The sequence below is a fragment of the Trichosurus vulpecula genome, chromosome 9 (genome assembly GCF_011100635.1).
Source record: "Trichosurus vulpecula isolate mTriVul1 chromosome 9, mTriVul1.pri, whole genome shotgun sequence".
NCBI classification, from domain to species: Eukaryota; Metazoa; Chordata; class Mammalia; order Diprotodontia; family Phalangeridae; genus Trichosurus; species Trichosurus vulpecula.
Genome location: NC_050581.1, coordinates 170,995,716 through 171,012,156, shown reverse-complemented (window position 1 = coordinate 171,012,156; position 16,441 = coordinate 170,995,716). Strand labels below are relative to the sequence as shown.

Here is a 16,441-nt window from a genome sequence, read left to right as displayed (position 1 = left end):
GCGTTGATACTAATTATTATAGTTAAAGCACACACCCTTCCTTTCTTTAAACAAACAGTAAACTATAAAGTGTAAGGGTGCATCTGTTATCAGTCACAATCAAACTTTTATGCTGTTTTGTTTAACTGTTTTCAGGGACTGTACTTTTTGGGTGGATTTAAATTGTCAGCTTGTTGCAGCCTATTATGCCCTGCATGGGAACATAAATGGTCAATAAAGAAACACTCTATTAAAATAATAAATATTTTCTGAATTGAGGGTAACAAGCAACTTAAAGAAAGTTAATCAGGCTAGGAAAAATACATGCATATTTGTCTATTTTATTTGACCTCAAAGATCATCTAGTCCAGATCCCTTAGTTTAGAGTTGAGGAAACTGAGGCCCAGACAAGTTAAGTGATTTGCTGAAGTTATTCTATTTACTACTGAGCTTTACCGAACTACAGCACCACATATTTGCCCAGTGATTTGGCTCTTGGAAAGCTAGCAAAAATACCGACAGACCATTACTGGAATTTAGGGGATGAATATAAGGAGATCAACAGGTCTGGGTGTATTGCAAAGCACAAACATACAACCAACCCATTAGGTATCCCTAGACTATGTCAATTAAATCCTTGTGAAATGTACAGCTCAGAGTAGAGCAAGGTTAGGGTGCATGAGGACCACAGCCATCTTGAAAAATTAGTGGTATTCTAAGAAATGCACAGAAGGTCAAATGTGACTGCTCCCTGTTCCCTCTGAACTGTCTTACTGAAAAGCATTGAGTCATTTAGGGTGACTCCAGGCTCAATCAATATCATACAGAATCCTAATAGGAACCAAAGTCCCACATGAAGTCCTGGAGTAAAATCAGTCTTTCTCCTTGATAGCACAAACCTGCAGATATGGTATATATAACTCTTGAGTTTATTCTGAGTCACTTTCCTTACCTTAAACAGAACCTGTATTCCATATGTGAACTCAGGAGCTTCGGGGGTTCACCCTGAGAGAAGAGTGTTATCCACCTAAAGGCCAGAGCACACTGCAGTATCTGTTTTCAAGTACCAACCCGTCCATTTGGCATTTATTATGCTCTAAAGCAAGGAGGCAGCAAATGGCTAATTGCTACTTTAGTAATGGATCTAAGGGTAAACAGAATAAAAGGTTATGCTTGTAAGACTGGACACTACTCGCCTTTTACAACCATTGTAACATGGTGAGTTAAACAGGGTAAAACATTTCATTTTTGTTCCAAAAGCCCAGGAGTCTCCAGAGCTACAGTACAATAGAATGTAGAAACTGAGCTTTTGTGTCTGCAACTGACTGGTGCATTCTCCTCAGTCAATCATAAATACAGAACAGAAGAGGCTGGTGATAAAAGTCAGAAGGCCAGTGTTTAGTTAGTGATAAGTGAAGGAACAAGAAAGTCAGAGGCCTTTGCCACATTTCATCAGGAACCTATAATGGCAATCCTGACTCACTGCTGAGTTTGTAACTTATAGTTTGCATAGACAGCATTACCACATTACCTCCATTAAAAAAAAAGACTAAAATAATGCTTTCCAAGGAGTGGTTATGAGCAACTGTGTCAATACATACTCAGGGACCTCTAATCCAAAAGTTATTAACACTGTTAGGCAGACATTCCTATTATGTTTGTTTGAACATGGTGAGTCACGGTGCCTACATGGAACGCTGCCCATATGCCATAGGAACTGACGGCTCTTTAGGAAATGTAACTTTCAGTCTTAATAGCTTTTGTTAATTTTAACTCTTTAGAACTTTCTGGGCCATTTGCAGGAGTCAACTTATAATTTGGTATAGACCAAAGGAGAAGTGATGAGAGTACAAAAAAGAGGCAACATGGGATAGTGGAAACAGTATTAGATTAAGAATCTGAAGATCTAAGTTCAAATTCTGACTGTGGTACCAAATACTTCTATAAACCAAGGCAAGACATTTCACCTCTTAGGGGCTGAATTCTTTATCAACACTCTTCAAGATTCATTCCAGCTTGACATCCTGTGGTTCTATGAACTGAGAAGCAAGAGGGAGAAGAAGGCTGGCATAAAAGGGGGCAGGATCATAGATTTAGATCTCTGGCTGATCTTAGAAAGGAATTAATACCTCTCATTTGACAGAGAAGGAAACTGAGGATCAGAGAACTGAAGCAACTCAATTCAATCCAAGGTCACAATAGTTAGTAGCAGATGGGAAAGAATCTGAACCTCAGTCCTCTGACTTCAAAGCCAGTGTACTCTTGGCTTGAGGCTAGTTATCAGGGAGTAACACTAGATTTCTGCTGTTTCTATGCAGCCTTAGAAGTATTCTCTAGAATTTTGGTAGCTAGGTGTCTCAGCAGCTGGAGCCCCAGACCTTGGAATCAGGAAGACCTGAGTTTGTAGCAAGACTAGATACTACCTATGTAACCCTGGGAAAGTCACTTTACTTCTCGGGGCTTCAGTTTTCACATCTGCAAAATGGGGATAATAAAAGTATCTACTTCACAAAGTTGTGAATATCCAATGATATCATCATTATAAAGTGAACTTTGCAAACTTTAAAGTGCTATATATAAAAAGCTAGCTGTTATTTATTTTTCAAATTTATTTTGCATTATGTATCTTTCATCATTCAAGATGACTAAAGCAATTATCAAGAACAACATCTGGAGTTTAAAAAAATGAATTGGTTTCAAGTCTCACTTTGACATTAACTAGCTATGTGACTATGGACAAACCACTTAATCTCTGGATCTCAGTCTCCTCCTAGGTCAATAATCCTTATTTGGTTTAGCAGAACGCTGTTGAGTTGGAGGATAGGCCTTGAAGTTCAGAAGACCTGGGTGGGGAGTAGCAGTAGAAAGGTCACTGACCTGAGTTAAAGGTCATGGGTTCAAATCTCAGCTCTGCCACTTACTACCTGGGTGACCCTGAGCAAGTCACTGAGGCTCTGGAGGCTTCGGGCTTCTCCTACGTAAAACGAAGGTGGTGTATTAGGAACCTCCAAGTCCCTTCCAGCTCTCAATCTATTATCTAAATTCCAGACTCCAAAACACACTAGATGACAGCCTCACAGACCATAGGCAAGTCACAACTCAGTGCTCCAGAAAATTCTCTGTAAGTTATAAGAGACATGTCATTCTGTACTGGTAGAGGGAGTTTCCATACCAGGGATGTTTGACACCTAATCACAAGTCCAGTCTTCTCTCTTCACCAAGATCACACTTGCATACTTACTTCGCAGTACTCTAAACGAAAAATGCTTTGTAAACCGTGTGGCAGAGCTATTTCCATCCCCAACCATGGAACGTTCTTACAAAGAAAATCTCCCACAGCAAAGCCATGTACACAGTAGATGCTTAATTTAAATGCCTGCTGAATAAAGAAAACACGAAAGATAAGATACCAGAATGTAGCCCACACCTCAAGTGACCTCAGTTCCAAAAGGACATCCAATAAAGCATTCTCTCTGTTACTCAAGTCACTAAACACTGCCTCCATGTTCTTGTTGATTTTTATTAAAAGGAAAAGACCACTTTTAGTCTCATTTAGGAACCAGGTTTTCTGGAATACACAGACACACACAAATACATGCATATGTACATGTAAATATGTACGTAATGGCAAGCAAAGTGGGACTTTTTTTGCTTGCCATTACAATGTACCAAGATAAGTTCTCAATATGATCAATTCCTGAAGTTCGTACCCACATCTCTGTAATTTGCTTGGCACTAAAAAAATAGTAGAGTTCATAGAAAAGATGGATAAAGATAGCAGATCTGTCACTCTAGACCAAAGGCATCGAACATGCAGCCAGTGAGCCCGCAACAATTCTGAATGTGGACCAAACTAGATGAAGTACAACAGGGAAATACTTAACAAAATAAATACAAATATGATAGAATACAGATAATGTTAATATTGGTTTCTAAGTCAACATGTGGTCTGGAGGGATCTTGATGTATGATTTAGGGGCTCCTGTTTCAAACACTGTGAAGTACTTAATTCCCTTTAATCTTTCCCCCCAGGCCTTTTCATCCTTTGCCCTTTATCATGTTGGTCTGCTTTCTTGTCTAGTTTTTTTGTATTCTTCCTAGGTCAAGGTACTTCCAAAATATATGAGGGAACTTCAAATGAAATTTAAATGGTGTTATGCAAACCTATGTCCTGGTTTTATTCAACTACCAAATTTTATTTTAAAATTGGCTTTACTTTGGATACTCATATCAATCTTCATTCTCTAAAGCACTGAAGTTCCTTCACTAGTGGCACATCTGCCCAAGTTGGAGAAGTGTGTACTTTGGAAAACTTTTCTTATATGGATAACTTTCCACTTACCCTTGCTAAATTTCATCTTATTTCTGTCTCTACAATCCTCTAATTTATTCAAATGACACTGGATTATTCCAGCATCTTGGTGTCAATTTTTTCTTCTAATTAAAGTACACTGCCATTTATTTCTCACACTGATCTTTAACATGAGACATCTTGTTGTCATAAATGTGATTCATAGGGGAAATGTAAGTAGAATATAGGGGATCATGTGTACTAAAATACAGAACTTGAGTTATAAAAGCAGGAAACTTCTAGACTTTGAGTTCTTCGTCACATGATCAAAAGTATTTATGCTGAACATCAAAGTCCTAGAATATTCAACCAGAATTTTAGGAAAGGAACAAAATGGCCTCTGGAAGGCAGCTGCCTCATCGTAGGTAAAAATTTCTTGTGTCACAAAACACTTTACAGTTCTTTTCAACATTAACAACAGATGTGAAAGATGCAAAAAAGCAACTAAGGAATAAACAAAACCAAACCAAAAAGCCAGCCTGTTAGTGGTCAGAACCTCCTTGAGCTTGTATTCTAAACAGGATTGCAATGTGAAGGTCACAAAGTGTGCCTTTTATTTGTTTAGGGAAGTGCTCTGTCTTGCAGGTAGTATAAATATCATGTGTTACTGTTGCTATGGTGTCTGTTTGTCTATGAAACAAGAACACAAATAGTTACACAAAAGCGGAACAACATTTTGTTTTATAAATCGTGGACTAGACAATTTTGCTTTCTGGTGAATTTTCTAAAGTGCCTTTAAAATCTGACTGTTTTTTCCACTCTCCAGTGGGAAATCCTGTTCACTTGATTCTCCCTTTGCAGCCCTCACACCTCTGGGGATTGTTTTACTCTCTGATTTCAAGATACAAAGAGAGACTTGAGAAAACTGATGACAAACTGATTCTTGGAGTATTTTTAGGGGTGTTGGAGGGAGGGGCACCTTAGGTAGGACCCATAAAAACCTGGGTCCATGTTGTTCCGCTGACTGTACAATTTTCTTTTGTTTGTAAAAGAAGACAGAAAAAAATACCACTACTTCAAAAAAGGATACAGAAGAACTCTGTAAATGACAGACAATTCTTAAATTCAAAGTTTGCTCATTTATAACCAACCGAGAAAGTTTCCTGTGACTTAATAAATAAGTTCTTATGCTGAAGAATTACACCTGCTGAGTTAACTATGTGCAGCTCAAAATGAAAAGGGACAAGGAGAGAAAAAAGCAGAAAGAGTCTTCTGGTGTTTCCTCTGAATTGATGCATTTTTTAATGGCAGAACCCTAATCTCCAATAAAACAAAGTGTATTACATAGGCTGCTGAGAGTTAAAATCTCCTTTGTACACTACATTGACCACAGCACCCACAGGCACCACTACACTGTCTCTCTATGAATGGGACAGCTCGCCATATGGATGCAGACACTGAACAAGCTGTACAACTCTTGGCGACAAGTGCCTGGGGGACTGTCCTATATTAGCACCACCTGTGCTGTGGAAATTGTGCTCTGTACATGAAATGGCATTTAAGGACCCATCAGGATGTTATTTTTGAGTACACACAAAAGGAAAATCACAGTTAAGAGAATTCTCTGGCTAGCATATCTGTTGCTCAATTCCTGAAATAGTTTCCCAACGGAATAGTTATCTTCTTTATTCACACAGCTTGGAATGACAAGCTGGAACACATAGGAACAATTTCCCTTTGTGAGCTTACACCATTGTTTTAATGAGGAGAATATACTTTATAATATACTTATGCCTTGACTGATTACAAAAGGAGAAAAAAGAACTTGAAGAAGACTACACACACGAAACACCATCATTTGCATTACCCCAATGAGTGGTAGCTTGCTTCCATGTTAAAACCAAGAGAACTATGCTGCCGAGCGAAAGCTAAGGAGGGGGGCATCTCTGCCAGTCCCGGGAGACAGGCATAAGCTAAGATTTCCATTCAGGCAGCCTCCACGTTTCTCTCAACTGCCTCTGATTTACAATGGGTTCTCGACCCTATCTCTGCCCCCACAGTTAATGAAGGACCATGAGATTCCAGGACCTCCTAGGCCTTTAATCTGGTAAAGGTTGGGGAGACAGCTTCTTTACCCATAGGAAGACAGGATCTCCTGCCCAAGGTGTTTTGGCAGGGGAAAACAAAACAAAAGAAATGAAAAAAGGGAAGGGTCTCAAAAACCATCAGAAAAAATCTGCAATACAGGGTAAGAGGAGAGATTTAGGTCTAAATCATTATGTCATGGGGGAATCAGGCATGAGGGGGAAAAATGTTCTTACAAAAGAATCTAAGAAAGTTTAAAAATAAATGCAGATACTGTTTTGAAAATGAAGTTACCATGCAGTATAAATTATGTTCTTTTTATAGAAAAGCTTTTTTTAGTCATTAAAACACAATAAATCAGAAAACATAAGAGTCTAACAACAGTATGTTACCTTTAAATGGCACTCAGTATTTTATGTGACATTCTGACAGGTGTTGAACAATAATAGCTGATTTTTATCATTCAGCAACCAAAGGCAAGAAAACCAGTCAATGTATTCTCTTACCATAGTCCAATATTTTAAAGATATTCTTCTAGACTCCCTGAACGCCTAAATGATAGAAGGTAACTTAGTACTACATTCAGTCCCCCTGAGAGTTTCCTCTCACCCATATATGGGCACCAGCAGTAACTGATGGCACACAATAGCAAAGAAAAAATCCAATATTTTAATTAAATTAAAAACAAGGTAATAGTTTATACCAGCTTTCATGTTTGGGGTAGACGCTTAGACTGTGGGTGCTCCGAGAGGTCAGACTGTCTAGTGAAAATAACTCAGAGTTTAAAATAATATAACCCCAGTTCAGATACTAGTTTGGCAACTTACTACGTATTACAACCTTAAACAAGTCACTTAACCAGTCTGTGCCTCAGTTTTCTCACCTGCAAAATGAAGAGGTTGGACTAGATGGTCCCTTTGTACTCTAGATCTATGATGCCATGATTCTGTTGGTTGGAAACATTTGCCACCATACTGGATCTCGGAGGATAAACAGGTCACTTCACACAGAACTACATGAAGCAAGTAAAATCAGTGTTCATGGCTTAGTACCTAGAGCTGTAATGGTATGTATGCCATGGTCATACTCCATAGATCTCTACTCCTATTCCTACCTTTGCCACTAGCCTCCCTCTAAATGTCCCACAGGGCCCATACAAACCTGCAGCAAATCTTTCTACCGACCATTCGACTCAATCTTCCAAGTGTTCCTTCTAAAAGCTACAACTAGACAAAGAAAGAGAGAAACGATGCAGGTTTGTCGGTTGGCAGGAAGATGCAGAGATCAGGTGGGCGGCAAGGATGGCAGGTGGCACTTAAATGAGGGGTGTGGGTAAATACTAGTTCTGCAGGCAATACTACCACCAATCAGTTATTTTGCAAGAAAGCCACAACTAGACAGCTTGGGACTGCCCTCTGTCAATGCTGTTAATCAATGAGGATGGTAAAAAATCAAACCAAAACAAAACAAAAAAACCAAACCAAAACCAAACCAAACCAAACCAAAACAAAACAAAAACCAACCTCCAAAAAACAAAAACCACAACCAAAAAAAATGCTTACACTAGAATAGAACACAATCACTTTTATTACGCACAAAGCGGGACGAAATACATTGAATGAAGTGGGGAAGATTAAAGACCTTGCCACGAAATATACAAACTATTTAATTTCCCTCTTAAAATGGATACTTGCCATACTTGAGATAAACACATTGCTGACAATGAAAGACTATCAATACCAGCAAATACTTAAATGCATGTGTATCTCTGTATATATCTATGTATCCATAACTATCTTTCTATATACATAGATATTATCTATCATTCTTTACCTATCTATCCATCCATGCATCCATTTGCTCATCCATCCAGCCATATCTCCCTCCATACCTTTGATTTCATTGATGTAGAGAACTCCCTTTGAAGAAACTACTTTTATCAATGTAGTTCTGTAGGTGTTCTCTAATTTACCAGCTCAGAGAAGCTGTCCAAAGCTGAAGTGATTTGTCCAGAGTCAAACAACCACGATGTGTCAGAGGCAGAATCTGAAGCCAGGTCCTGGGTTCCTGGCTCTGAGATAACTTTTTAATCACCAGACTAAGCAATTTCTCTTAACCTTCCAGAACAGGCATCTAAATGTACAGTTTTATGACAAACAGTGATATTACATCAATGACTCAAGTCTCAAACACCTCAAACAACATACATGGTCAAAATGGGAGGAAAAATTTAGCCAGCTATATGACTGATAAAGTTCACTGGATTTATTCCTAGAACTTTAAACATGCTTCTGATGGGAGTAAGAAATCCAACATCACTCCAAAGTAGCAAATTTCGGATGTTAAGAGGCTCTCTGATGTTTGTCAGATTCTTCAGGTCTAACGAGCTGTCATCATTCAAAGACCTTTGAATACATTTTGATTATATACATAGATAAGGGTATGTGTATATACATATATATATATATATATATATATATATACATATATACATATAAATGTATGTGTAAAATCTTAGCATAGTATCAATGGGAAAATACTCAAAATAATTCTGAATGATTACATGAAGGAAAACCTACATGGGATCATAGATCAAGATGTGGAAAGGACCTCCAAGGCTGTCTAGCTCAACCTTTTCATTTTACAGATAAGGAAACTGAGACACACAGAGATTATGTATTTTTCCCCAAAGCTAAACAGACAGTAAATGTTAAAGTGGGGAATGAACTCAGGTCCAATGACTCCAAAGTCACTCACCTTCTTACTGTCCTACAGAGACGTCCGAAATGTTCTAATAGAGCTAGTATGGTCAGTATATCTATTTGGTTTGAGCAACTCAGTGCTGTCCATTAAGAATATCTGCAACCATATGGGATTCAGAGGGATCAATGAGTCACTTCACATAGAGCTTTTTGTGCCATGTTTATGTGCTGTGGCTCTCTACTCCTGTTCCTGCCTTTGCCACTAGCCACCCTAGTAATCAGAAAATAGGAATGTACATTTTGTTGTTGTTTGTCCCTTGTTCTCAAAGAGGACCATGACATCAGGAAGATGATGCCATGACTTGCAAGTGAATTGGATTTAAGTGAGGGAGGGCTGTGCAAGGTCACCAGCCTCACTTTCTCCTCTGGTGCCATCTGGGTCCAGGGGCAAGATATAGATCAGGATGCCCGGAGATGGCCACCTACATTTTAAAAAGCCCTTGATCGGAGCTGAAATCAGGATTAGCGGTTAAGATGGGAGTTCAGGGTCAAGGGAGACCGACATCTTAGCTAGCTGCCCACTCTCTGCCCACCTCTTAACCTCTACCCCATTAGAAACAAGTCTTGGATTTTAAATTTCTATTGTAAACCCTACCAAACACTGCCTGGGTTTTACATATCAGGATAGAATTTAGTCAAGTGGTAAATATCACAATTGTATTCAAAAATGACTTGCATTTTGAAAATGACCAGCCCAGTAAACAGAAACTACATTCTTATATAGTCAAATGTATGTCTGGAGGCAACAAACAGAGAAAGTGCATTAAATGAAAGAGCCATGAAGCCCGCTGACCAAGCAAAGGGATTGAGAGGTTATTGTCAAAGAATCCTTGACGTCAGCAGCCAAGTGGAAAACTGCAGCAAGGCAGGCCTACCGTATAGTGGGATGTAGTACAGAGGGCTAGGATACAAAGCAAAGGAATCGTATTGTTCCTGGGCAGAAGGTATGTTAGACCTCATCTAGGAAAGTGCTTCTAATGGGTCACCCATTCCTGAGAAGGCAATACTGCCCCAGGAAAGAAGGTGCCACACAGGGCAACCACTAGCATTGCATGGCTTAAAAGATATTTTCTTCTTCATCAAAGTGGGACTATTTTCTACTAAAGAAATAAAGTTAACTAACTAAAAAAGGTTCACAATTACTAAATGGCCAGAACTACTAGTCATAAAGAGTTGCGCAGTAATCACCTAAAATAAAGACCATTTAATATTTTAAATGAAGAAATGGAAGGTTACTAAGCCAGACAGGAGTCCAACTAAAGGAGACAGTCTTATTTTTACAGGTACCTTTTTTTTCTTCCATCCAATTGTGTGCATGCATGTATGCATACTATATATGATTTTAAATTTTAAATGATTTAGATTCTGTAAATTAATTCCATTTTTGAAGGACCTAATGAATAGGGACATAATAAGTTATCTAAGTTTTATTTTTAATTTCAAAGGAAGAAACTTTTGTACTTTCCACACAAAGACAAGTGGAATGCCTGGTTTGATTTATCATGAGCTAGTTTCCAAATGAAATTTTATATGTGATTATTTAAACTTATAGGCAATGTGTTTGTTGTTGTTGCTGTGTAATACAATGTCACATTTGAAATTTTCAGGAAGAGAATGCTAGGTGAAATTACATGACAACTTTGATACAAGAAAATCAAAAGGACCAGGCCAGACTTGGTATTTTAATGACATTACCTTTGCAGTGTGTTGATTTTATTTACGTAAATTCCTGAATTTGTAATTTCCAAAACTGATAACCAGTAAATTTTAGAGATGATGTTTTATGTCTAAAAGTATCATGGTAAATATGTCAATCACTGCAAGTCATCTAGACTGCAGAATAAAACACTGGCGAGAAAAAGAGGAGCCGGTGGCAATGGCCCCTTTTGATGCTGTGTCTTGCATATGAAAACTCTTTCTGAGATACTGACAAATGAAGTACATTTATTGCACTGGATGAATTTATGCCTAATCAGCACAATAAACATTACTGAATTGTCTGAGTCAAATCAGAGCATGAAACAGAGTGTTAGTGCTGAATTCTAATGATGCTGAATGCCCGTGATTACATGAGGAGAGGATCTTAACAAGCCTTGATTTGAGCTTTGGCATCTGCCTCACAAATCATATGAAATATTCCTCCTTTAAAAGTGCTGAATATTGATCAATGTCTCTGCAAGGCACAACAGGGAAGTTGGTCTCTATTGGCAATCTTTACCAAAGTGTGTGTTTTTTTTCTTCTCTACACTCAAGGGTTTACCCTGAATGATTTAATTATAATTTTCCTTGTGTAAGACAAATTAAAGAGGAGAGTAGGAGTGTCACGCCAAAGCAGATTATTTATCTCCTTAACAGATTGCTGTGCACCAAACCACAGAGCTGCTGCTGCTGCTGCTGCCGCTGCCACCTCTGCTACCACCACTGCTTTCAAAAAGCCCAGGAAAGCACAGGACAAAAAAAAAGTCTTGAGAAAGGGAATTTTCAAAGTTAAATGCAAATGTTGGGCACCTGTGGATTATCCACAGGTGTATCAGCTAGTGATTCATAAATGAGACATGTGCCCCACTCTGTCGGCCACCCCCCAGCACTGCCTTGCCCTACTTCTAGTGACTATTGTGTTAGGAAAATGGGGAGAAAGAGCCCATGCAAGCTGCTTTCAAGAAGTAGGTTAAATCAAAACCCAATGAGATTTCCAAATGATGAAACAGCTTCTATATAAGAGGGGCAAACAAATTAGGGAGCAGGGAAGGGACCTTCAAAGGCTGGGCCAGAGACAACTTGAAGGAAGAAAGTAACGGCTGAGAAAAGAATGAGCTACTGCTCCTCAGTCCTCAATGAAAAGGATAGTGCTACATCACCAACGACATCAGTTTGAAACCCTTTGCCGAGTGACAAGACTTTCTTGTTTCGTCTGGATGCCAGCATGCATACACGTGTTGGATAACTAATCAACAGTATTCCCCCCAGATGTCATTCTCATCTTTATTTACTAGATGGTGAAGCTGAGATACAGACACCTTCCTTGAGGGTCAGAAGCAGCATTTGAACTCAAGTCTTCCTGCTATTTGGTCTAATTCACTATTTACTATGCCTCGCTCTGTTAACTATCAGATAGTCTGAGGAATGAATGGAGTGGAAAAAAAAGAGTACTGGAAATAGAGTGACTGGTGACCTGACAGTTATATTAAGTCCATGAATCTTGCCCAGTATTTTATAATTTAAAAAATGCTTCCTCTCTCTTCTTTGGGTTTCCCTTTCTTTTCCTTACCAAATTTCATTCACTGTAAAGCTACACTGCCAAAATGAACACTTTTCATTAAAATATACCCTCCCTCCCCCCATAACAAGTCTTCAGAATACTGATATATTCAACTTAACTTCTGAGGGTCCAAATGAACGTTCCAGAATCTCACAAACTTTTAGCTCCTGGAATTACTCTGCCCCTGCCTTGGATCCATTTACTCTTAAATGTACCTTGAGACATAAAAAGGGGCTATTCTTTTCCCATTTTCTTCACTGCTAATCTACCACTCTCCTATACCAACTACAGATATATATCCTTTTAGCATGAAACTAAATGCAATGCATCTAAACAAGAAGAGGCTTGTGTGTCATATGAAATGTAGGCAGGCACCACATGGGCCGACAGGCCTGCAACAAAAACCTTAAGTGCATCAGTGGGCATTCTTTGCAGTACAGTCCCCTGCTCTACTTACGGAGAAAGATGTAATTCAATCACTCCGTCCTAAATGGATGGTATAAGCCTTAGTGCATCAAAGAAAAGAAAGGCAAGGCTAAATCTAGAACCTTTTATTTTATGCTATCTGAAGTTGTCCTTTCCGAAAATATTACAAAAGGCAACATAAACAGACACAGGAAGAAAGAGCCACGCTTGACTTCTGGATGTAAAAATACGTCTACCTTCCCTTGACATCAAGAGAAGCTTGAATTCATCCAAAGGTTCCCATTTGACACCTGCTTTATTCTATTCTAAACACCAGCCCATTCTCAAGCTACTAAGCTTAGCAACTATTTAAATCACTTGCTTCTTCTCCATTATTGTACCAATTTTCAAATCATTTGACAAAAATGTTTCTTAGTTTTCTGAAGAAAACATTTATATGACATATCACATATCACAAATTTGTTACCAAGGGTAATGATTTATAGTATGAATTACATAATGCAATAGATGTAATGCTTTTTATCATTAGACTCTACACTCTTAAGAATGGTTTGAATAAAGTGATCCTCCCCGCCCCCCCCCAAAAGAAACCTGTGAGTTTCAACAAATTTTGTTACTTGAAAAAACAGTGGAACTTTAAAAGCAATAATTAAAAATTTTTAAAAGCTAATTAACATGGGTATATAAGGAACCACAACAACAAAAAGGTAACTCTGTCCCATTTAACAAACATTTCAATTCAGAAAGTACTTACTAAGTTCCTACTATGTGCCAGTCACTAAGCCAGGTGCTAGGGATACAAAAACAAAAATGGGGGGGGGGGCGGGGGAGTCCCTGTCTGCAAGGAAGTTAAATTCTATTAAGAAACCATATTGAAAAACTCTTTAGGACACAAATATGAAACTGGTGTAAAATATATGCAAGTATAAGGATCTGAGAAGAAAATCAAAGTATATAGCTTTGGGTGCTTAAGACATTTTTGTTGATTGATTACAGGTATATTATGCATTTCAACAGCATGGTTTTTAAAAACTATCTGGCATACAGCAGGTGCTTAATAAATGCCTGTTGAATAGAGTGTTACTGGGTATAAATATTTTTATTTGAAGGGCCCTTGTCAAATTTAATTAATAATTTTGGGGGGGTAACTAGGTGTCTTGAATTTCAGACAACCTTGGAATATTCACCTGATTTGGTAGATATTTCCTCCCAATTTTGTATCTCCCTACTTAATTGCAAACAGGGACTTTAAGGCAGGTGTTGTAATGTCTTCCTCCCCTTTGTCTAGTATAGCACCCCTTATGTAGGGTAGGGCCTTAAACCAATGTCTGGTGAACTGAAGGCAAAGTGTTTTTAAGTGTAAAATTTCAGCAACAACCACAAAAAATGGCAGCTATGAAACATTTCAATTGATTTTAAAATATTTAATAATATTCAATGGTATTTTGAATTATATAATATGTTTATACAACAGAAACCCAAATCCATAAAATTGTTACTGATTTTTTTTAGCTTCTTTGGAACTTTGGAGTGGTAGCTTCACTGTGCCAACTTGATACCTAAGGTATCAACCAAATCCTGATTGATGACAACACAAGGCCCTAATCTCCAACAGGACCATGGACCACATTCGTAGTCCAGGCTGAATGCATTCACCTATTCTCTTCACAAGACAGCAGAGAAACGGACCAAAAAGTGTCTTGCTGAAGCCACTTGGTAGGAAGATGGGGCTCTGAACAAGACCAAGGTAACGAGGAAAGAAGGATCTTGAGGCCCCTTGCCATAAGCTCTGGGGTATGTCTACAGTAGCACTAATGCCATGTTGAAAAAGTGAAAATAATTAGATGCTTCACACCACAGTCTATATTGAATAAATTCTTAAGTCATTACATGGACATTCGAGTCACATGAATCCAATTAGAGATCGGAGAAATAAAAGGAGGTATTTGAAACCCACCCTCCCCTGCCCCCGCCTTTTAAGGGCCGCTCACTACATAGATGACCATTTTGCAGCCAAGCCCTGGCTCCTACCTTTCTCTTTTAGGAGTATGGACTGGTGCTAGCTGTCCGTTAGTGGAGGCGTGGGGGTTCATTATTAAGGAGGTCTTGGAGGGTGCAGAGGACGTGGTAACACATGTGGAAGACAGATCCAAGCTGCTATGGTTGTTGCTTGGGGTTTCTTCCGCTGGATGCGAGCTTGTCACTTCTTTCCAGAGCTGCTGCAGTTCGGCTGGAATCATGCCTGAAACAAACAAATTGGATAATTAAATCAATTAACAGCTAATTCCGTCCTCTTCAAACAGTAATTAAATCAAAGAGTCAGTAAACAAAGCCCAGTGTTAGGTTTTTTTTTTTTTTTTGAGTGTGTGTGTGCGTTAAAGGCTTTATACTTTACTGTTAAAACCACTCAGCCTCTAACATGGGATTCTTGTTCAACTGTAGCTAGAAAGGCAATTTTAAAACTGGGTCCTCACAGCACGTTGGGAGAGAGAAAGGGCTGCAGAAGTCTGGGACAACGCCGCTCACTGACCAGATGAGAAAACTGAAGTCCAGCCAAATGAAGGACTTGTGTGAATGAGATCACTCATCAGAGCAGAATTGGGACTAGAAATCCACTATTTGGAGCCTAGCGCTTTTCCAATCAGTGCGGCTAAGATTTTCTTCTGATGCTTGGCCTGAATGCCTTCTAAGATTCCTTCTAGTTTTAAATCTGCGACCCTATGAGACTCCATCCAAATTTTTTTTTCATGAATTTTGCTAAAGTGAATAACTGGTATCTCATTTTAAGACACAAGGAAGGACTTGAGATAAAATTATTCAACTATGGTATTATGACAACATGAACCACAACATGACTAATTTTTTGTGCTTGAGCCTTAAATGATGACAAATAGCTTTGTTATTAAATATAGTTTTTATTAATCACTTTTAGACATAAATTATGAATTCATATTGTCTTCCTGAAATGCTTTTCAAATTTTAACAGTCAAATTGATTATACTATGATTATTTCATTAACACACCTATCTTCCTCATTAATTTTGGTTTCTAGGACTTCTCACTTAATTGATGGATGTGTCTACTGAAAAACTGTATAACTTTTTATACAAGTAACACTATTATTACTGTCATTTCTTAGATCAATGCTAATGAGCCATTCAAGAGTAAAATGAAAACATTAAATAAGCTCTGGGTAATAAAAAAAATTGTTGTTTTCTAAAGGGGTCAAAGTGGACAGAGGTTTTAAGACACATATGTCATGTGTAAACTTGAATTTCCCAGCGAGAAGTAGAGACATTATCCATATGTCATGCTCACCATTTTGGGTGACCTAACCTTTAATCAGATGACACTTCTCCACTGAACCAAATTCCCAAATCCCACATAAATAAGACACATTTCATGTTAGGAAACATATAGGAGAAAAATATTTACAAGGGCAGCTACAGAATGACAATGTCCTCTGAAAGGATACCTAAAAATGGAACTCCTGCATGTTTCAAGGCTGGCCTGTGGCAGAACCCCATTTCCAGGTGTCTTGGATCACTGTTCATTGTTTCAATCAATCGTAACACAGCCATCCTAGGAAATCTGCCATTTTCTGAATCTATAAAAGCAGTTGAAACTGGCATGTATCTT

At 38.4% G+C, this 16,441-nt stretch overlaps 1 protein-coding gene across 9 annotated transcripts in view; it reads right to left on the bottom strand.

The window, feature by feature from the left end:
* The window catches only part of FOXP1 (forkhead box P1), a 684,912-nt gene that overhangs the window by 79,249 nt on the left and 589,222 nt on the right, over positions 1–16,441 (bottom strand). For all 9 annotated transcript variants that reach the window (XM_036737503.1, XM_036737504.1, XM_036737498.1 and 6 more), the window contains one exon: positions 14,834–15,044. In XM_036737503.1, the coding sequence (XP_036593398.1) occupies positions 14,834–15,044 (211 nt within the window). The remainder of the gene's footprint in view (positions 1–14,833; positions 15,045–16,441) is intronic.